At 40.6% G+C, this 22,466-nt stretch overlaps 1 protein-coding gene across 1 annotated transcript in view; it reads left to right on the top strand.

Moving 5' to 3' along the window:
* LOC122542599 (A disintegrin and metalloproteinase with thrombospondin motifs 12-like) overlaps positions 1-22,466 on the top strand; it is a 565,140-nt gene that overhangs the window by 219,696 nt on the left and 322,978 nt on the right. The window contains exons 4-5 of the mRNA XM_043680588.1: positions 3,715-3,911; positions 19,963-20,046. Of these exons, the coding sequence (XP_043536523.1) occupies positions 3,715-3,911; positions 19,963-20,046 (281 nt within the window). The remainder of the gene's footprint in view (positions 1-3,714; positions 3,912-19,962; positions 20,047-22,466) is intronic.

Below are 22,466 nucleotides of genomic sequence, written 5' to 3'. Positions count from 1 at the left end.
CATTCAAGCTACTGGGAATGCAGCCCATGAATTTTAAAGGGTGAATAGAAATTTAAACAGATATGATAGCCCAAAGGATGATAAATGCTTGCAATAATCTGAAGACAAGGTAGAGATAAATGCATTAGAATTCATTTGCTATTAGTCTGCAGAGTGCGCTTTGATGGGCTAGCTGGCTTTTTATAAGCTTTGACTGTTGTCGTTTTCGTTGCACCAAATTAAATGTTATTAAACAATATCTTTTTATATAATCAAATCTTCAGACACTACTTTCTTCCTCTGAAAGGAAGTTAAAATCATGAGTAAACAGATTCCATAATTGTGCAATGTTTACAGCATTGTTTAAAGGAGATAATAGGCCCTTCTTCATTCCTGAAGAAGGGCCTGTGCCCGAAACGTCGAATCTCCTGTTCCCTGGATGCTGCCTGACCTGCTGTGCTGTTCCAGCAATAAAGTTTCAACTAAAGGAGATAATAGTCTCAAAATGTACAGATCTTGGAAAGTTCAGTACATCACAAGGAGAAAAATTGGTTTAAAGAAAAAGTATATTTGTAATATAACAATCATCACTGAGAAAATTTCAAACGTCTAATGTTTCCACCATGAATATGGATTCACTTATAATTCCAATACTTGCCTTCTTACAGGATTGTTGGATGCCTTAGTAATAATAAAACAGAAACATCTTGGCTTTCCCTGCTCTGCTAGAGCAATTCTAAGAGAAACTCAGTAGAAAACCTCCCATTCATTTAAATGAAGGATGAGAAATTAGACCAGGCCCATATTTCAGGCACAAAAGATATGTCTAAACTTCCAATAGGGTGGAGGTGGCATGAGTGCTCCTTACACATCAGAAGTGAACTGCCCAAACCAGCAAAAGAAGCATCCAGTATCTGTCTCTTAAGTGGTACATTTTCTAATTTGCTATGGGACATGGGAACTGTTGGCTGGCCAACATTGATTTACCTATCCCTACTTGCCTGAGGGAAGGTGGTGGTGAGCTGCCTTCTTGTACTGCTGCAGTCCATGTGTTATTCACTGACCGATCATATCCTTAGGGAGGGAATTCCAAAATTTTGATCCAGTGACAATGAAGGAACAGCGCTATGGTTCCAAGTCAAGATGGTGAGTAACTTGGAGAATAACTTGCAGGTGGCGATGTTCCCATACATCTCCAACCCTCGTCCTTTGATATAGTAGTGAACATGGGTTTGGAAGGTGCTGTCTAAGGATCTTTTGTGAATTTCTGCAGTGCATCTTTCAGACAAATTGCTACTACTGAGGGAGTAGTACTACTGAGTGGTAGAGGGAGTGCATGTTTGTGGATGTGATGCCAATCAAACAGGCTACTTTGTCCTGCATGGTGCCCAGCTTCTTAAGTGCTATTAGAGCTGCACACATCCAGGCAAGTGGGGAGTATTCCATCACACTCTTGACATGTCCCTTGTACATAGCCTTTAGGGAACCAGGAAGTGTGTTACTCGCTGCACTATTCCAAGCCACTGACCTGCTATTGTAGCCATGGTATTTATATGGTTAGTTTAGTTCAGTACCTGGTCAATGGTAACCACAAAGGTTTTGATAATATGGAAAATTAGTGTGGCAATATTGTTGAATGTCAAACATTGATGGTGAAATTGTCTCCTGTTGGAGAGGGCCATTGCCATAGATTCATGAGGCGTGAATGTGACTTGTTAGTTATAAGCCAAAAAATCTGGATATTGTCCAGGTTTGGTTGCATTTGATCATGGAATGCTTCATGTTTCTGAGGAGTTATGAACTGAATGTTGTGCAAACATCAGCGAATATCCCCCTTCTGACCTTATGCTGGAAGGAAGATCAATGAAGAAGTAGCTGAAGATGGTTGTGCCCAAGATACTATTCTGAGGAACTACTGAAGAGGTGTCCTGGAATTGAGATGACTGACAACAACCACAGCCATCTTTCTGTATGCCAAGCAAGACTCCAACAAGTGGAGAGTTTGCCCCCTTGACTATCCACTGGCTAACCAACTGGAATGCCCATTGATTCCAGTTTTGCTTGGGCTTCTTGATGCCCCATTGGGTCAAGTGCAGACTTAATGTTAAGGGCTGTTAATCCCAGCTGTTCTCTGGATTTTAGCTCTTTTGTCCATGTTTGAACCAAGGCTGTAATGATTGACCCTGGTTCTAGATTAGAGTGGTGCTGGAAAAGCACAGCAGTTCAGACAAGGAGCAGTAAAATCAACGTTTCAGGCAAAAGCCCTTCATCAAGAATACCTAATCTAGAAACTGGTTTCCAGCATCTGCAGTCCTTGTTTTTACCTGATTGACCCTGATGGAACCCAAACTGAGCACCATTGAGCAGGTTATTGCTGAGCAGGTGCTGTTTGATAGCACTGTTGATGATATCTTCCATCACTTCACTGATAGCCAAGAGTAGACTGATGGGGAGAAATTGACTGGGTTTAATTTGTGTTGTGTTTTGATTACAGGACATACCTGGGCAATTTTCCACATTGTCAGGCAGATGCCAGTCTGCTTGCTAAACTGGAACAGTTTGGCTAGATGTGCAGCAAATTCTGGAGCATGTAACTTATCCAGAATATTGTCAGGCCCCATAGCTTTAGCAGTGTCTAGTGCCTCCAGCTATTTCTTGAGTAATATTGAATTATGTGGAGTAATTTTGAATTGACTGGAGACTGTTATTTGTGATGCTGGAGACCTCCGGAGGAGATCAAGATGGATCAGCCACTCGACACTTCTGGCCGAAGATTGTTGCAGATGCTTCAGTCTTATCTTTTGCACTGATTTGCTGGGATTTCCAGTCATTGAGGATAAGGGCATTTATGGAGCCTCTTCTTCAATTGAGTTGCTGGATTGTCCATCACCATTCACCACTGGATGTGGAAGGACTGCTGAAGTTAAATCTGATCTGTTAGTTGTGCTTAGCTCTGTCTATCATTTGCTGATTATACTGTTTGACATGCCTAAAGTCCATGTTTATAGCTTTACCCAGTCAGCATCTCATTTTCAAGTATGCCTAGTGTATTCTTGACATGCCCTCAGACTCTTCATTGTACCAGGGTTAATCCCGTGCTTAATGGTAATGGTTGAGTGGAGATATGCTGAGCAATGTGGTTGTCGGTTGTGTTGGAGTACAATGTTGACACTCCTGATGGTCCATTGGGCATCTTGAGTTCCTAGATCTGTTCAAATTTAGTTTTCAGGATGATGATTGTTCCTCAGTACACAATACACAGTTCTTCCTCCCCCCTCCGCTCTGGAGAAAGTTGTTGAGGGTCGAAAGAGGTCGGGCAAAGATTATAGTTTGTAAAGAAAAAACACACAGACCTGACTATTTAATACAGTGATATAGCAGTGTGAGTTTTATTATGATGACTTGGAGGTATTGCCGTTCCCATTATATATCCTCATTCAAAGGCACAGCAGCCCTTTGTCAGATATCATCTTACATGTCTTGGGCAGACTGAAAATATTAGTATTTATTAAATAGAATTTTCACAGAGGTAGTTAAAGTATTTTCCTTCTTTGCTTTGTTGAGTGTTGGGTTAAAGTAAGGAATTTACTTAGTATCAGGAGCAGCCTCTAATGAAAGCCAATTTAACACAACTTGAAGTGTAGTCAAAGTCATCTATAAATTATCCAAATGTATCAAACAAACAGAGGATTGCTTATGCGTGTTTCCTTTTGTGTGATTTTTTTCTTTGTACAGATTCTGATAATAATATCCTGCAGCCAGAGAGACAAAGAGAGAGATGGGAAGAGAGTCATAGGAAAGGACGCAGAATCTCCCAGAGATCGATCAGCAAGGAGCGATGGGTTGAAACGTTAGTAGTTGCTGACACCAAAATGATAGAGTATCATGGCAGTGAAAATGTGCAGTCATACATCTTTACCATTATAAATATGGTAAGATTAATTCAATTTTATATCCTTTTCTGAATAAAAAATTACTGAATATACTGATAACATTGAATGCAACATTCCATTAAGCAGTAATTATTCAGGCCCATTCTGACATTTATTTCTGATACTGACCTCCTTGAATTGTCGAGTATTTGTATTTTTCTGATGGGTGGCCATGTCAATAGAAATACAATTTAACGTTTATGGCTTCTCAAAGGTAAGTTAGCATTTTGTTGTAAAACCTCCCAAAAGTGTAGGTAATAGACCCTAATTTAAAAGGTGAAAACAAAAAAATGCTGGAAACCAAGACCAAGAGTCATCTGATCTCGAAATGTAGTTTGCTCTCTCCCCATGGATGCTGCCTCACCCGCTGTGGTTTTCAGTACAGATTCCAGCATCTGCAGTAATTTGTTCCTCAATTTACAAGGTATTGCCCTGTTTATATGTCCAGAATTCTGAGAGCTCAGTAGCAGGAGCAATGAGAAGTCATTTTAGTAAGGTCCTTAGCTTGTCTTTAGATCTCCAGTTTTTTTCTTCTCTTTTCTTTTTTTAAAATAGGTGTCTCAGTATAAGATTGGTCTGGTAATTTTTTAAAAAATTTAGTAAAATGTAAAAAGCAGGGATTCCAGACTTATTAATTTATAAATTAAATCCGATATGGTAGCGATCATACTATGGGTGATGTGTTGCTGCTACAATACATGGAAGGTGCTGTCCGGACCATATACTGTATATCCAGAGTCAATATTTGCAGATCAAGCAACTTCAGATCAGAGTTGAGGAGCTGGGGTCTGAACTGCGGACATGGTCCCACATCAAGGAAGGGAAATATTGCCTGGGAACTTGCCTCCCTAGGGCAGGTTACAAAGCTTATATGAGGCAATTCAAGACTGGTCTGTAATCAGGGAGAGGAGAGTGTCAGTGAAGGTGAACTTGTAAGACGACTGAGAGGATAAGATTGAGGAAACGTGGATCCTGAAATTGTCCAACATTTACAAAGTTCTTGCAAGCTGTATGGATGAAAGTGGGGACTGCAGGGAGGGTGAGCGAACTTACCTCTGTCCTGTGGTCAGTTCAGGTTGGGGGAGGAAATATGCATGGAGAAGTGGGAGGGGTCAGGACAAATGGAGGAGGAAATACTGTACTGTGCAATGGAACGCTGAATGTTGTGATGCCTGCCTGTGCCAGGGTTAAGGACATTTCCTCAAGATTAGAAAAGAACTAGAAAAGAAAAGGTTGAAGACAGAGGGTGGTGGTGGAGGGTTGTTTTTCAGACTGGAGGCCTTTGACCAGTGGAGTGCCACAAGGATCGGTGCTGGGTCCTCTACTTTTTGTCGTTTACATAAATGTTTGGATGCAAGAATAAGAGGTATGGTTAGTAAGTTTGCAGATGACACCAAAATTGGAGGTGGAATCGAGAGCGAAGAAGATTACAACAGGATCTCGACCAGATGGGCCAATGGGCTGAGAAGTGGCAGATGGAGTTTAATTCAGATAAATGCGAGGTACTGCATTTTGGGAAAGCGAATCTTAGCAGAACTTATAAACTTAATTGTAATGTCCTAGGGAGTGTTGCTGAACAAAGAGAACTTGGAGTGTAGGTTCATAGCTCTTTGAAAGTGGAGTCACAGGTAGATAGGATAGTGAAGAAGGCGTTTGGCATGCTTTCCATTATTGGTCAGAGTATTGAGTACAGGAGTTGGGAGGTCATGTTGCGGCTGTACAGGACATTGGTTAGGCCACTGTTGGAATATTGCGTGCAATTCTGGTCTCCTTCCTATCGGAAAGATGTTTTGAAACTTGAAAGGGTTCAGAAAAGAATAACAAGGATGTTGCCAGGCTTGGAAGATTTGAGCTATATGGAGAGGCTGAACAGGCTGGAGCTGTTTTCCCTGGAGCATAGGCGGCTGAGGGGTGACCTTGTAGAGGTTTATAAAATTATGAGGGCATGCATAGGGTAAATAGACAAAGTCTTTTCCCTGGGGTCCAGAAGTAGAGGTCAGAGGTTTAGAGTGAGAGGGGAAAGATATAAAAGACACCTAAGGGGCAACGTTTTCACACAGAGGGTGGTACGTGTGTGGAATGAGTTACCAGAGAAAGTGGTGGAGGCAGGTACAAAAAATTATGAATCTATGACTCTATAGAGTCATAGAGATGTACAGCATGGAAACAGACCCTTTGGTCCAACCCGTCCATGCCAACCAGATATCCCAACCCAATGTAGTCCCACTTGCCAGCACCAAACCCTTCCTATTCATATACCCATGTTTAACTTGAGGAGAGAGAGATGAGGAATCCAATTGTCATCCATGTGGGTACTAATAACTCAGGAAGGTGGTCCTGCTAAAAGATTTTGAATAGTTTGGAGATAAATTAGAAAGTTGAACGTCCAAGGATAGTAATCTCTGGGTTACCACTTGATCCATGGACAAATTGGCACAAGGAAAATAAAGTCAAGGAATTCAATGCATGGTTTAAGAATTGGTATGGATGGCATTGGTTTCAGTTCATGGGGCATTGGTACCAGTTCTGGGATAGAAAGGAGCTGTTCTGCTGGATGGGCTTCACTTGAACTGTTCCGAGGAAGGGTCACTGGACCCGAAACATTAACTCTTCAGTTACTTATTTCTGTCCAAGATTAATTAATTGAATTGAAATCCCAACAACTGCTAGAGTGGCATTTAAACCAATGACCCAACCCACTGATATTACTATTGTACCACCCACAGTAACCTGCACTAATGGATGGCACCATGGCACAGGGTGGCTTAGCACTGCTGCCTCACAACACCAGGAACCGAGGTTCAATTCCACCCTTGGGTGACTGTCTATGTTGAGGTTGCACATTCTCCCCATTTTTGTGTGTGTATCCTCTGCGTACTCTGGTTTCCTCACACAATCCAAAAAACAAGGATGTTGCCAGGCTTGGAGGATTTGAGCTTTAGGGAGAGGCCGAATAGGCTGGGGCTGTTTTTCCTGGAGCGCGGATGCTGAGGGGTGACCTTGTAAAATCACGAGGAGCATGGATAGGATAAATAGAGCAGGTCTTTTCCCTGGGGTCGGGGAGTCCAGAACTGGAGGACATAGATTTAGGGAGGGCGGAAAAAGATGTAAAAGGGACCTAAAGGGCAACTTTTTCACATACAAGGTGGTGCATGTATGGAATGAACTGCCAGTGGAGGTTAGTACAATTACAGTATTTAAAAGGTATCTGGATGAGTATATGAATAGGAAGGGTTTTGAGGAATATGGACCAAATACTGGCCAATGGGACTAGATTAGGTTAGGACACCTGGTTGGCATGGACGAGTTGGACCGAAGGGTCTGTTTCTCTGCTGTAAATCTCTATGGCTCTAAAACTCTTGATTTCTCTTCTCGGATGCTGCCAGGGCTGCTGAGCTTTTCCAGCAATTTCTATTTTTGTTTCGGATTTCCAGCTTCCGCAGTTCTTTCAGTTTTCACTTGAACAGTGTTCTGGTGAATCAAATGTGTATGGCTGTGGAAAGGCATTTAGAGTGCTTAGAGGGGCAAGGTTTTGGGAGAGGGTAAATATAGGCTTACAAAGCAAGAGGAGCTGTTTGGAACCAGAAAGGGGCAGAAAGGGGCAAAGTGTACAAAGTGAAAGAAAATGCCCTATATGGAGTCAAAAAAAGAAAAAAAAGTAGTAACAAGCAAAATTACTGGCTCTTTTTTAAATGCATCTAATATTTAAGACAAAAGAATTGAATTAATGGAACAAGGTAAATATGTTTGATCTTATATCCGTTACAGATACATGATTACATGGAGATCAAAGCTGGGAACTAAATACTCAGGCATATGTGACGTTTTGAAAGGACAGGGAGGAAGGAAAAATGGTGGGATAGCATTGTCAGTACAGGATGGAATAAGTATGAGAGCAAGAAATAATTTTGGTTTGAAATCAATATGGGTGGAGGTAAGAAATAACAAGAGGAAGGAGATACTAATGGACACCCTAATAGTAGCTATGAAGTACAACTAAGATTAAATCTGGAGATAATAGAGGCATGTCATAAAAGCAGTAAGTTAATGATGGGTGACTTTAATCTTTATGCAGACTGACAAAGTCAAATTGGCAGAGTTAGCCATGAAGTTGAATTCAGAGTGCATTTGGGACAATTTCCTAGAACAATGCGGTATGGATCTAACCAAGGATCAGATTATTTTAGATCTGTTAATGTACAATGAGGCTGTTGTAATGAATGATGTCAAAATTTTTAAAAATCCCTCAGAAAGAACAGCCAGAAAATAATAGAATTTGGTATTCAGTTTGAGAGGGAGGGACTTGGAATGGAAATAACTGTGTAATGTTTAAATAAAGGTAATTACAATGGAATTAGGGGAGAATTATTTCACGTGGACCAGGAAAGAGGATTAGCAGCAAAGATGGTTAAATAAAAATGGCAGACTTGTAAAAATATAGTTTGTGGCTTATAGCAAAGATATATCCAGTAAGAAAGAAAGATTCTAAGAAAGGAATAACTCAACTGTGGTTAACCAGGATATTAAGGCTAGCCTCAAATTGAAAGAAAAGCGTAACATGTTGCAAAGATTAATGGTAAATCTGAAGATGAGGTAAATTTTAACAACTAACAGAAGACACTGAAGACAAATATTAAGAGGGAGACGATAAATTTGAGGGCAAACTTACACATAATATAAAGGCTGACAGGAAGAGCTTTTTTAAATAAATAAAAGGGAAGAGGGTGGTTAAAGTTAACACTGGCCCCTTCGAGAATAAAGCGGGGAAATTAAATTGAGGAACCAGGAAATGGTAGAGAAGTTAAATAAATACTTCACAGTAGAAGTCACGAATCTGATGTTGCTGGGAAAGCACAGCAGGTCAGGCAGCATCCAAGGATCATTCCTGATGAAGGGCTCTGGCCTGAAACATTGATTCTCCTGCTCCTCAGATGCTGCCTGATCTGCTGTGCTTTTCAAGCAACACACTCCCAACTCTGATCTCCAGCATCTGCAGACCTCACTGTCTACTAATCTGATGTTGTCATTCCTCTCAAGTGGACTAGAATATAAAAACAGGGACATATTTCTGAAGCTTTATAAGGCTCTGGTCAGACCACATTTAGAATATTGTTAGCAAATTTGGGCCCCATACCCCAGGAAGGATACATTGGCCCTGGAGCATGTCCATAGGAGGTTCACGAGAATAATTCTAGGAATGAAAGGGTTAACATATGAGGAACGTTTGAGAACTCTGGGGCTATACTCGATGGAATTTAGAAGGATGGGGGGGGATCTGATTGAAACTTACAGAATACTGAACGACCTGGACAGAGTGGACGTTGAGGAGATGTTTCCATTGGCAGGAGAGATGAGGACTCGAGGGCACAACCTTAGAGTAAAGGGAATACCCTTTAGAAAGGAGATAAGGGGGAACTTCTTTAGTCAGACAGTGGTGAATCTGTGGAATTATGTGCCACAGAAGGCTATGGGGATCTGATTGAAACTTACAGAATACTGAACGACCTGGACAGAGTGGACGTTGAGGAGATGTTTCCATTGGCAGGAGAGATGAGGACTCGAGGGCACAACCTTAGAGTAAAGGGAATACCCTTTAGAAAGGAGATAAGGGGGAACTTCTTTAGTCAGACAGTGGTGAATCTGTGGAATTATGTGCCACAGAAGGCTATGCAGGCCAGGTCATTGAGTAGATAGATAAGTTCTTGATTGCCAAGGGATCCAGGATTACAGGGAGAAGGTGGGATAATGGGGTTGAAAACCTATCAGCCATGATTGAATGGCAGAGCAGACTCACTGGGCTGAATGGCCTATTTTCTGCTCCTATAGGGTCTAAGCCATTCTAAAATTACTAAATAATCAAGAGTCAACAGGATGAGAGGAAATAAATACAATAACTAGCACTAGAGGAAAAAGGCTAGGGAGATTATTGGCACTAAAGACTGATACACCTTCTAGACTGATGGGATGTATCCAAGGATATTGAAGGAAGTATTAGATGCACTGGTAATAATCTTCCAAGAATCCTTAGATTGTAGGGAAGTCACAAAGTTTCAGAAAACTGTCAATGTAGTACATTTATGTAAAGGGAATGAAACTTTAAAAAAGTTAACTATAGGCCAGTTAGCTAAATGTTAATGTCTACTTTAAAGGATGAGAGCAGAGCATCTAGAAATACATAGAACATAGAACCTAGAACATTACAGCACAGTACAGGCCCTTCGGCTCTCGATGTTGCACCGACTTGTCATACCAATCTGAAGCCCATCTAACCTACACTATTCCATGTACATCCATATGCTTGTCCAATGATGACTTAAATGTACTTAAAGTTGGTGAATCTACTACCATTGCAGGCAAAGCATTCCATACCCTTGTCTGAGGAAAGAAACTACCTCTGACATCTGTCCTATATCTATCACCCCTCAATTTAGTCCACCCTATCTAACCCTCTGATTATCTTATATGTCTCTATTAAGTCACCTCTCAACCTTCTTCTCTCTAACGAAAACAGCCTCAAGTCCCTCAGCCTTTCCTTGTAAGGCCTTTCCTCCATACCAGCCAACATCCTAGTAAATCTCGTCTGCACCCTTTCCAAAGTTTCCACATCCTTCTTATAATGCGGTGACCAGAACTGTACACAATACTCCAAGTGCGGCCGCACCAGAGTTTTGTACAGCTGCAGCATAACCTCCTGGTTCTGGAACTCGATCCCTCTATTAATAAAAGCTAAAACACTGTATGCCTTCTTAACAACCCTGTCAACCTGGGTGGCAACCTTCAAGGATAATGCATAATGTGATCAAGCAGAGTCAGCACTGTGTCATGAAAAGATAATCAGGCCTGACAAATTTATTTAACTTTGGAGGAAGTAACAAGCAAGATAGACAAAGGGGAAGCAGTGAATGAAATATATTTGGATTTTCAGAAGGCATTTGGATATGGTACCACACATAGGCTTCTTATTTCATTGAAGCCCGTGCTATTGGAGGTGGTATATTAGCATGGATAGAAGAATGGCTAATGAATAGAAAACAGAAAGTTGGGATAAGGGGACAATTTTAGGATAGCATCTGGTAATTAGTGAAGTGCCACAAGAATTAATGCTGGGCCACAATTGTTTACAAAATGTATTAATAATTTTGATGAAGGTGAATATACAATAGCTAACTTTGTGGATGGCACAAAAATAGGACAGTAAGGCAAGGGCTGAGGATAACTGAGGAATATAATGTGGGAAATTGTGAGGTTATGCCCTTTGGCAGGAAGAATAGAGGAGCTGAATATTATTTAATTGGTGAAAAGGTCAAGCAGAAATCTACAGCTCCGAGGGAGTTCTTGTGCTTAAATCTCAAAAAATCTAGAATACAACTTCAGCAGATAAGAGGGAAGGTAAATGGAATGTTGGCCTCCGTTTCCAAGAAAATAGAGCATTAAAGTAAGGAACTCTTCCTAAAACTGTACATGTCAGATTAAAGCTAGGACATTGTGACTGGTTTGGGACTCTTGTCAAAGGAAATATATTGATTTGGAAGCAGTCCAGAGAAAGAATAAGTCGAGGAAAGGTTGATGAAGTTGGGCCTGTACGCATTAGAGTTTAGAAGAATGAGTAGTAATCCTGTTAAGGATCTTGTATATTTCAAAAGAGACTTGACAGGGTAGATGCGAAAAGGTTATTTTCCCTCATGGGAGAGTTGAGGATCAGAGAATATAATCTCAGCATGAGGAGTTGCTCTTTTAAGATGGAAAAAAGGAGAAATTTCTCCTCTCTGCAGGCAGTGAATTTGTGTAATTCTTTACCATGGAGGGTTGTTGAGCTTCGATCTTTAAGTATATTCAAGGCTGAGGTGGACAGAGTTTTAATCAATGTAGGAATCAAGGATTATAGTGAAAAGGGGACTTCAGGATTATCAGATTTGTTATGCTATCATTGAATGACAAAGCAGACTTGATGGACTGGATGGCCTATTTCTGCCTGTACATCTTATGGTATCGGTCCACCTTCATCTGATTTATGAGGTCTTCAATAGGGTAAAAAGCACAATGTGTGGTGGGAAATCTCTGCCTATTCTGGAGCAGTTTTTGGAGCTGATCTGCTTTACCTTTTCAGCATTTCCTTTTGGTCAAATCATGTTTCTATTCTATCTCGTCTCAATTTAAAGTATTCAGCTAATGCTGACCTTGGTGATCTATCCTCCTTTATTTAGTCTGAATTAGCAGATGCTTCCCACTCCATTTCAGTGTGCACAATCATTTCCTTCTTTCTTTACAATGCTGCCCACATATCTAGCAGCCCAAATACTCTAATGCTGATGACTCAATCCTATTTCATTTATTGAGCCTTTTTTTGCTGTCACTATCCCCTCTGAACATAACTGAAATTACAGCATCTACCCAAACATCTACCTCACAAAACAAAGTTAATTGGAATATAAAAAAAGTCTTCAGCCCGTTTGGGCCAGGTATTCTTTCTACTCATACTCTATGGTGCGTCCTTATAAAAATAGTTCTGTGAAGATTTTGTTACTTCAGTTGTCCAAAATTATATTTATTGTCCATTTCTAGTTGGCCTGTGTAGATCATAGTGTGCTGCCTTCTTCAATCACTGTAGCCTTAATGAAGTTATTTCCACATGGTATTATGTTAAGATTGCTGAAATATTGAAAACTGAACCATTTTTGAGTGAGATGGATAGGTAACACCACCCATATCATACTGACACATTTTTAAAAGGCCATATAAATGGATGGAAATTCTAGCCCAAAAGGGTGAAAGGCTTTTCATTAAATGAGAAAGGGAAAGGGATTGAGAGAAAAGATATGCTCATCATTTTCACAGAGACAGGCCATGCACTTAGAAGTTCATTAATAGATATTACTTGCTAGAAAGGACTGTGGGAATGAAGATTTGTGGACAAAGTGTTGGATGTATCTTATTAGAATTTAGGTAAACCATGGCCTGTCATTTTGTCCTGTGTCCACTATCAATCTAATGTATTTTTCACTCTTTAAACTAATAAAATAATTATGTATGTTCATGCATAGCCTGGCTGTTTGGCTGAGTTGATAACCCATTTACTTGGATTTGAGTAGGTAAAATGATTGGACGAACACTTGTCAGATGAATGATAATGTGAGTAAATGTGAAGTTGTCTACTTTTACAGGGAAAAAAAAATCTATTTGAAGGGAAAGAATTTCCAGACCTCTTCAGTGCAGAAGAGCTGGGTTCCGAGTAAATAAATCACAAAAAGTTAGCTTGCAGGTGCAGCAAGTGATTAAGAAGACAAATAGAGTGCTGTAATTTATTGTAAAGAGAATGGAGTGTACAAATAAGGAGGTTTTGCTGCAGTTACCCAGAATGTTGGTGATACCTCATCTGAAGTACTCTGTAAAGTACCTGTATTAGAAGCAGCTCAAAGAATGTTCACTCAACTAATTCCTAGCATGTAGAGGTTATCCATTGAGGAAAGGTTGGGTAAATTAGGCTTGCAGATAGTTGGACTTTAGAAGAATAGATAGTGATCTTGTGAAGCACATAGGATCCTGAGGGATCTTGACAGAGTGAATGATGAGTGAATGGTTCCCTGAATTAGATACATTATAACCATGGGACAGTTTAAAAAGTAAGGGATTTCCTGTTTAAGACAGACTTGAAGAGTTTGCTTTTACCTCTGTGCCTGCGTCATTAATCTGAACTTTATCTTACCAGAGTACAGTGGAAGATAGGTCATTGGCTATTTTTAAGATTGAGTTTGACAGATTATTAATTTACATTGTAATAAAAGACTATAGGGGACGGATAAGAAAAAAGTTTAGGATCCTGTCCTAAACTACTTATTCTTGGTTTTATATTTTACTCTGAATATCAAAATGGTGCACAATAACCTTGATTTGATTAATGAATAATCTCTTTGTTGACAATCAACAAGTGATATCATTTTCCCCACCATCTCCCAGAAGTTAGTTGCTTATGATTCCTGCGCACTAGGGTTCGTTTCTGTATTTGATATCTTGGTGTGTCTTTGTAATAGTTGATCATGCTACTGTTGCTGTGTTAGAGAACACTGTTTCCTGGCTAGCAAAACTGATCTGATCCATTCAAGACCTTGCTTCATGCCCCTTTCTGATCCTGGCTTTTATCGTGTAGGAAATACCTTAAATCAGGTTATGTGGTTGGGTTATTAACCCCACCCTGTTCATCCAAGACTACCACCTCATAGTCATAAATCTACTTCAGCAGGGTTTGTCTCCATATGTAAGCCAACAAAGATGTGATTCTGTATCTGAGGTGGATAGGAAGAAATCACTCACACATTCAAACCATTTGGCCATTTCATAGGCCGCCTGCTTTAGAAAGTGCCCGAATGTGTGTGTGTGTCTTTCTATGTGGGTTACATTGATCCTAGCTGGCTCAATAACAATGCCTTCAGTCAAAATCTTCCCTTCATAATCCCATCTTGTTACCAGCTAGAGACTGATTTTTGCTCACAAGACAGTGTCACGGATAGTTTACACTTGACAACATCCACAAAAGAATAAAAGCATGACTTTCATCACCAGTTCAACCTGTAAAAATGATTTGAGTAATCACACATGATGTTCCATCGAAAAATCCATAATATCATGATCATGCTGATGCTACTACTATCACAGACTGAAATTTGGCTTGACTGCTCAAATTAATTTTTCTAACTTAATGTGGTGTTCTTTCACAGAAACGTAAGCACAGAGATTTGTCTTTAACAATTGAACAAAATGTTCTGGTCGGCATGGACAGGGTTGGACTGAGAACTTGGGTCAGCAATAACTGTGCTAAATGGGGTAATTACAATGGAATGAGGGCAAAATTGATTAGAGTGGTCTGGAAGATATTTAGCAGAAAAGATGGTTGATGAGCAATGTGAGATTAACAAAATATATCATGACTATAATAGTTATATTTTAACCCTGGATAAAAAGGTTAATCATTTGTGATGATGAAAGTATTCGTCTGTGGATAGTCTATCTTTCCAATATGCTAAATGTTTTCCATAGAAATATGTCTGTAAATGATTTCTTAATTCATTGTTTTCATCTTTACTCCATTTTAAGAAGCATTTAAGGAAAAAATATTGAAATCATTGCTTAAAAAAGAGAAGAAGTAATGTTATAAAGCTGCTTGAGTCATAGCTAATCTCTGACCTCAACCACAGTTTCCTTCCTGGTGTCCATAATCCCTTGATTCTCTAGATATGAGTCTCAGATATACACAGCAATTGAGCAGTCATAGTCCTGTCTCAGGAATTGCAAAAATTAATTTAAAAACTAACTCTTTGCCTCAGTCTTGAACAGCTGATTCTGTATTCCAAGAATTTCCCTGATTTTCATTCCTTGGTTTAAGTGCATTGAAGTGGGTGAACTTCTGATTCCATGAAGCTGACATTTAAAAATGACCACCGACACTTACCACTTATAGTCCAGTGGGGCAGGCTGGATTGGGAACCTGGTTGGATGACCCAAGAACAGTGGAGGAGATTGCTCGCTCCTGAGGCAGGCTAGATGGAAAGATTGCCTGAGGGTTCCAGCACTGTTTGCAAATTTCAAAAATAAACATTGAAATGTCAATAGCCTACTTGCTCTCACCCTGTCCCTTCCCTCACTGTTCAAACATCATCCATGTCCACCTATTTTACTCACCCTAGAGATCTCCATACACTTGTGCCAACCTATGCCACCTACATATAGCTCCTTATACCCCCATGATATCCTGTGCTTTCGCAGCCCCTGTTCCCTCAATACCAATGTACCCATTCTGCATAGACTCTCATACCTTACATGCCCTCAGTCAATCCCATGACTCTTTTTGACTCCTATGCCAGCACTGCTAACTCATCTCACTCACCCAGCACCTTTTGCCCTTCCCTTTTTATACTGCAAAACCTATTCTCTGGCTTGGGCATAACTCATGACACTTCCTGATTGATGATGCTTTTATTGAGTTAAAAAATGCAAATTGATACAAAAATGCATTGAAGTTGAAATTACAATGAAATTATCTCAACTGATCATTTTTGAGAGGCATCATATATTAGGTGAAGGCAGATTGAGGCCATACGATGTAGAAGCATAAATAGACCATTCAGCCCATTGCATTGCTCTGCTGTTCAGTAATATAATGACTATTCTGATAATTAGATTACCTACAGTGTGGAAACAGGCCCTCCGGCCCAACAAGTCCACACTGACCCTCCGAAGAGCAACCCACACAGACCCATTCATTTACACCTTCACCTAACACTATGAGCAATATAGCATGGCCAATTCACCTAACCTGCACATCTTTGGACTGTGGGAGGAAACTGGAGCACCCGCAGGAAAGCCACACAGACACAGAAAGAATTTGCAAACTCCACACAGACAGTTGCCTGAGGTGAGAATTGAACCCAGGTCTCTAGTGCTGTGAGGCAGCTGTGCTAACCACTGTGGCACCAATCCTGAACTCCACTTTCTTACTTTTTCTCTGTAACCTGTTATTCCCTTACTGATTAAAAATCTGTCTGTCTCAGCCTTGAATATATGAATGACCCAGCCTGAACAGCCCTCTGTGTTAAAGAATTTCACAGATTCATTTCTAATGTTTGGGAACAAATATTTCACTAAAATGTTCAATAACCTATGTAAAGAAATATTTCACTGATCAGTTTAACGCAAATGTATTTAATTCCTATTGTCAACGAATGTGACTGATATGTTTCTGAACCCAGTTCTGCCTTCTCCCAGTAAGCTTTGATCCCCATGCTAATCGAGACGTTGTCTGAAGTACACTCAGTTCCTTAGCATTCACAGTCTTCTGCCTCATTGAACTCCACAGATTCACCACCTTCTGGCTGAAGAAATTCCTCTTCATCACAGGTTTCAAGGGTTGTCCTTCCACTCCGAGGTTGTCTCCTCAGGTTGTAGTGTCTCCTTGTACTGGAACCATCTTTGCTATGTCCATTCTATCCAGCCCTTTCAGAATTCTCTAAGTTTCAAACAGAACTCCCCTTTCTAAACTCCATTGAGTATAGACCTAGACACCTCAACCACGCCTCTTCTTGATAAGCTATTCATCACCGGGATAGTTCTTCCAAACCTTCTCTGGACTCTCTCCCACATCAACACATCTTTAGGTACATTGTTCAATACTGCTCACAATATTCCAAATGTGATCTGATGAGAACCTTATATAGCCTCAGCAGTATAGCTCTGCTCTTGGATTCTACACTTCTTGAAATGAATGCTAACATTGCATTTGATTCCAAACCACTACATGAATCTTCATGTTAATCTTAAGAGAGTTATGAACTAGGACTCCCAAGTCCATTTGTGCTTCAGATTTCAGAAATCTTTCCCTATTGAGAAAATAGTCTACACCTCTATTCTTCCTCTCATTGTATTCCATCTGCCACTTCTTTGCCCACTCTCTTAGCCTGTCCAAATCTTTCTGCATCCTCCTTGCTCCCTCAACACTACCTGCCCCTCCACCTATCTCTGTGGTATCTGCACACTTAGCAGCAATTCCCTTATTCCCTTTGTCCAGATCCTGAATGTATAATATGAATAGTTGTGGTGCCAACACTAACCTCTGCAGAATTCCACTAGTCACTGGCTGCAATCCTGAAAAAACCCTTTAACCCCCCCTCTCTGCCTTCTGCCAGTCAGCCTGTGCAGTATATTGTCAAAAGCCTTCTGGAAATCCAAGTGGATTAGGTCCACTGGTTCTCCTTTGTCTAATTTTTTCATTACCTCTTTAAGAATTCTACCTCCTCAAATTCTTCCCCTTGACAAAGCCTTGCTGATTCAGCCCTAATTTCCCATGTACTTACAACTAATCTGAAATTCCATCCTTATTAATGGACTTTAAAATCTTACTAACAACTGAGATCAGGCTAACTAGCTGTAGATTCCTGTCTTGTGCTTCCCCACTTTAAACACGGATATTAACCATTTTCCAGTCCTTTGGTATCCTACCTGACCCTAGTGATTCCTGAAAGATCATCACTACTACATCTACAATCTCCTCCGCTATCTCTTTCTGAAATCTGGGGTGCAGTCCATCTGGTCCAAGTTATTTATCTCCCTTCAGGCCTTTCATCTTCCCCTCTACGTTCCCCTTAGTGATAGCCACTATTTTCAGCTCCACCCCCTGACTCTTTTGAAGTTCTGGTATGCTGCTGCGAAGACTGATGCAAAGTACGTTTTTAAAATCCACATTACTACTTCTCCAGCCTAATTGTACAGCAGTCCAATGTTTACTCTTGCCTCCCTCTTACTTTTCATATTTCTAAGAAAAAATACTAGCAAACTTCTTTTATATCCCAAGCTTGCTAATCCTCAGATTTCATCTTCTCATCCCTTATTGCTTTTATAGTTATTCCCTGCTTATTTTCAAAGGTTTCCCAGTCCTCTGGCTTCCCGTTAATATTCAATACATTGTGTGCTTTTTCTTTTGCTTTTATGCTGGCCTGACCTGCCTTGTCAGTCATGGTTGCCTCATCCTCCCCTTTGTATGTTTCTTCTTTCTTGGATGTATGTGCCTCCAGAATTACCCCCTGGAACCTCCTGCCTTTGCTGCTGCATCATGTTCCCTGCTCAGTTCCCCTTTTAATCAACTCTAGCCAGCATCCCTCATGCCATTGTAGTTACCTTTCCGTTCCATCTGATTCAATCATCTTCCTCTAAAAGCGCATTGTAAATTCTATCATATTACAATCACTGCCCCCGAGGGGTTCTTTCACTTAAGCTCCCTAATCGATTCTACCTCATTACCAAATCTAGAATTGCCTTTTTCCAAGAGCGCTCTATCCCAAGCTGTTACAAAACAAAAAAATCTCGTAGACATTCCACAAATTCCTTTTCTTGAAATCGGCTGCCAGCCTGATTTTCTGAGTCCACTTGCATACTGAAGTCCCTCATGATTATTTCATCTGACAAGCTACCTTTCAGTACTCAGTCTTAATAGAAGTCAACCACATCAATGACAGTGACTACTTTAGTCATGTGACTTATGTGTCAGTATAAGTTATATTTGTGAAATAAAATTGGAGATGTTTTATACATGATCTAATCTTCCTGTAGTTATATTTTGCATATGAGTTAAGTGCTTTGCATATAGCTCTGACAGCCTTCTGGGGCCGAAACAAGGTCACAGAAAATAATCAAGTTATTTGAAAAGAAAACCAAAGAACTGTGGATGATGGAAATCAGAAACAAAAGCAGAAATTGCTGGAAAACTCAGTAGGTCTGGCAGGATCTGTGGAGAGGAAGCAAACTTGACATTTCAGGTTCAGTGACCCTTCAGAACAGGAGTATATGAATACTTCACATTGAAGTGATTGATTCTGAGGTGCGTTTTCAACCACATAATGATATCATCACTAAAACTACACCTTTTCATCTGTAACAGTCCCTACTACAGCTCACCTGTTAGCAGGAACACTATCCGTATCGTTATTACCTCCAGGTTTGACCATTGCAATGCACTTTTACCCTGTATAAACTTGACGCGATTCAAAAATCTACTGCCCGTGATCCAAGTTACATCAAGTTCTGTTCACTAATTACCTAAGGACTTGCCAACCAAATTATTGGATCCCATTTAAGCAATGCCTCAATTTAAAAATACCTCCTGAACTCTATTGCTTTTTACTTCTGTTTCCTCCTTTCAAACACTTCTAAAAGCCTCTTTTTTGAAATTTTTAAAATCTTCAGCCCTCGTACCACCTCATGAGGTTTGGTAGCAAAGTTTATTAATAAGAGTCGTGTGAAGTGCTTTGGGATGTTTTAAGCTGTTAGCATTGTTGTTATAATGCAGGTTTGTTGCTCCAATATACTGAATCTTTCATAACGTTTTATAGATAGTGTAATAAATGACAATTCTGAAACCAGAAGATATATCAAATCATTTATTTACAAGCATAATGTGAGGATATGTTGTTTAAATGACAACTCTTTAATAAGAAATCTGTTTTGGTATATGTTAAATGTTTTCTGGCTTGAAGGATCCATTAATTTCTCTCTTCTGACGTTGGCACAGGTTGCAAGCTTGTTCCATGAGCCAAGTATTGGCAATGCTATCCACATCGTAATGGTGCGACTCATTTTACTGGAGGAAGAGGAGGTATTATTTGAGTTGTACATTAAAATAGAAGTATGAGATTTGTGATTGCCAGTGCAGTGTATTTTTTTAATCAAAGTTACTAAATAATTAAACATAATTTTTATATAGAGGAGACTGACAACTACTACTCACCAAAATCTGAACATTAATTGTCCCTCTTTAATTTTAAGTATCTTTGATCATTTGTTTGATTCAGTGATATTAATGTTTTATTGATGGCTGATTCTTCAACCAATATCTTGCTGAGGTGATACTGTCAGTAATGTTGCAGCTTGTTAGACTATAGAATTTTAATAACCCAGATGTTCTACTCAGAGTTGGAAATTTTGATCGAATTAAAACTAACCCAATAATTAGATGTCTTCTGTGCTGGAGAGTCCTGGATAGAGGAGATGACATGGTGGTGTTATTGCTCGATGATTAATCCAGAAACTTAGCTCAGGTTCTGGAATCTGACCATGACAGATAGTGGAATTTGAATTCAACAAAAGATAATCTAGAATTAAGCATCTACTGACGAGCATGAAAGCATTTTTGTTGAAAAAAACTCATCTGGCTCACTGATGCTCTTCAGGAACTCTGCCATCCTCCCTGGCCTACATGTGACTCCAGATCCACAGCAATGTGGTTAACTCTTAACTGGCCTCTGCAATGGCTCATTCTGGATTAGTGGCGCTGGAAGAGCACAGCAGTTCAGGCAGCATCCAAGGAGCTTTGAAATCGACGTTTCGGGTAAAAGCCCTTCATCAGGAATGGCTCAAGCAAGACATTCAGTTCCAAGGTTGGCTCGGGGCGGGTAATAAATGCTGACCAGCCTGTGATGCCCAGGTCTCATAAGTGATTAAAAAAAAATGCCGGGCAGGAAATCCACAAATTCAGTGTGGCAGTGTGTCACATTTTGTGATTTAAATGTCTGTAAGCAGAGCAGGCACTTGGATAGCTGCTGTGAAAGGGTAAGGATATATCAAAGAATCCCGGAAGTGTGGAAGCTGGCAATTTGGCCTATCAAGTTCATACCGTCCATCCGAACAGTGTCCCACCCAGACCTAACCCCCTAGCCCTGTAACCCTGCATTTCCTATGGCTAATCTACCTTCCCTGCACTTCCCTGGACATTTCAGGACAATTTAACATAGCCAATCCACATCTTTGGACTGTAGGAGGAATCCAGAGCACCTGGTGGAAATCCACGTAGACAGGGAGAGAATGTGCCAACTCCACACAGACAGTTGCCTGAGGGTGGAATCGAACCTAGGTCCCTGGCATTGACAGCTGTATGTGCTAGAGGGGTTAGAGTAGCAGTTGGTTGAAGGGATCTGTGCCAGCTGGGTTGAGGGTGGCCAGTGGATAGGTTGGTATGATGCCGGTGGGGTAGCCTGCCAGGGGGATGAAGTCAGTGGTGTGCCAGGTGAGTCAGATGCCAAGAGGTCCAATAGGTGAATGAGTGGTTCAGATGGGTTGGGGAAAATGGGGATTCCCTTGTGGAGTTTTTGTATCAGGCATGGGCTGTCTGTACAGACAGATGGGCAAGAGCATGTCAAGTTGGATTCTGTTATGGGGAGGGGTTGTAGAAGGATGTTGGGTTTAGTTGAGCTATGGTCTGGTTGAGTTGGGTTGGTGTTCAGTAAGAGGTGTCAGGCCATTGGGTTGGATGTATTGTGGGTAAGATGTGCTGGGTCTGGGAGGGATGAGGTGGATGTCGGAACCTTGGCATGGGTTAGGGTTTTCTGAATGGGTGCTGGTTTTGGGGGAGTGCCAGGAGATGGATGGGGATTAACATTGAAGATAAGTTTTGGCTGCAACAGGTTGGGGTTTGAGGTGGGAGGGAGGGTGGAATGGGTGGAAATTGAGGGCATGGGAGTGGGGTTTGGCTGTCAGAAATCTGGGGTGTAAGGGGTCAGGGGAGGTTTAGTTGGAATGGTGAGTTGAGAGTTCAGTTTAATAGGTACCCAGAAGTTGGAATAGGATTTTAATTTTCAAAATTTTACATTTCCTGTTTATCTATTAAGCCAGGTCAATTGGAACCCTCTAAAGTTTCCACCTTTCAGGAGTTTTTTCAGAGAGTATCAATACATGGGAATTCTCCATCTGAAGTTTCAACTTCCTGCACAATTCCTAGGGACATGCAACGTCAGGACGAGCAGTGGTGGAGGGAATGAATGTTGGCGGATGCGGTCTATTTCTCTGCATTTTTAATTGTGGACTAAAAGAAGAAACAAACTGTTTTAGAAAGCATGGATTGGTCAAGGATCATTGCAGTTTTTAAAAGCAAGTAATCTGGCAATCATTGACACTGATTCACAGAGTCCTACAGCACAGATCAAGCCTTTCAGCCCAAACTGGTCCATGCCGACCAAAATGTCCATCCATTCTCACCCTATTTCCCTGCACTTGGCCCATATCCTTCTAAACCTTTCCTAT

The sequence above is a fragment of the Chiloscyllium plagiosum genome, chromosome 1 (genome assembly GCF_004010195.1).
Source record: "Chiloscyllium plagiosum isolate BGI_BamShark_2017 chromosome 1, ASM401019v2, whole genome shotgun sequence".
Lineage (NCBI taxonomy): Eukaryota > Metazoa > Chordata > Chondrichthyes > Orectolobiformes > Hemiscylliidae > Chiloscyllium > Chiloscyllium plagiosum.
Note: the sequence above shows the minus strand (reverse complement) of the source record. Positions and strands in the feature narration are given on the sequence as shown.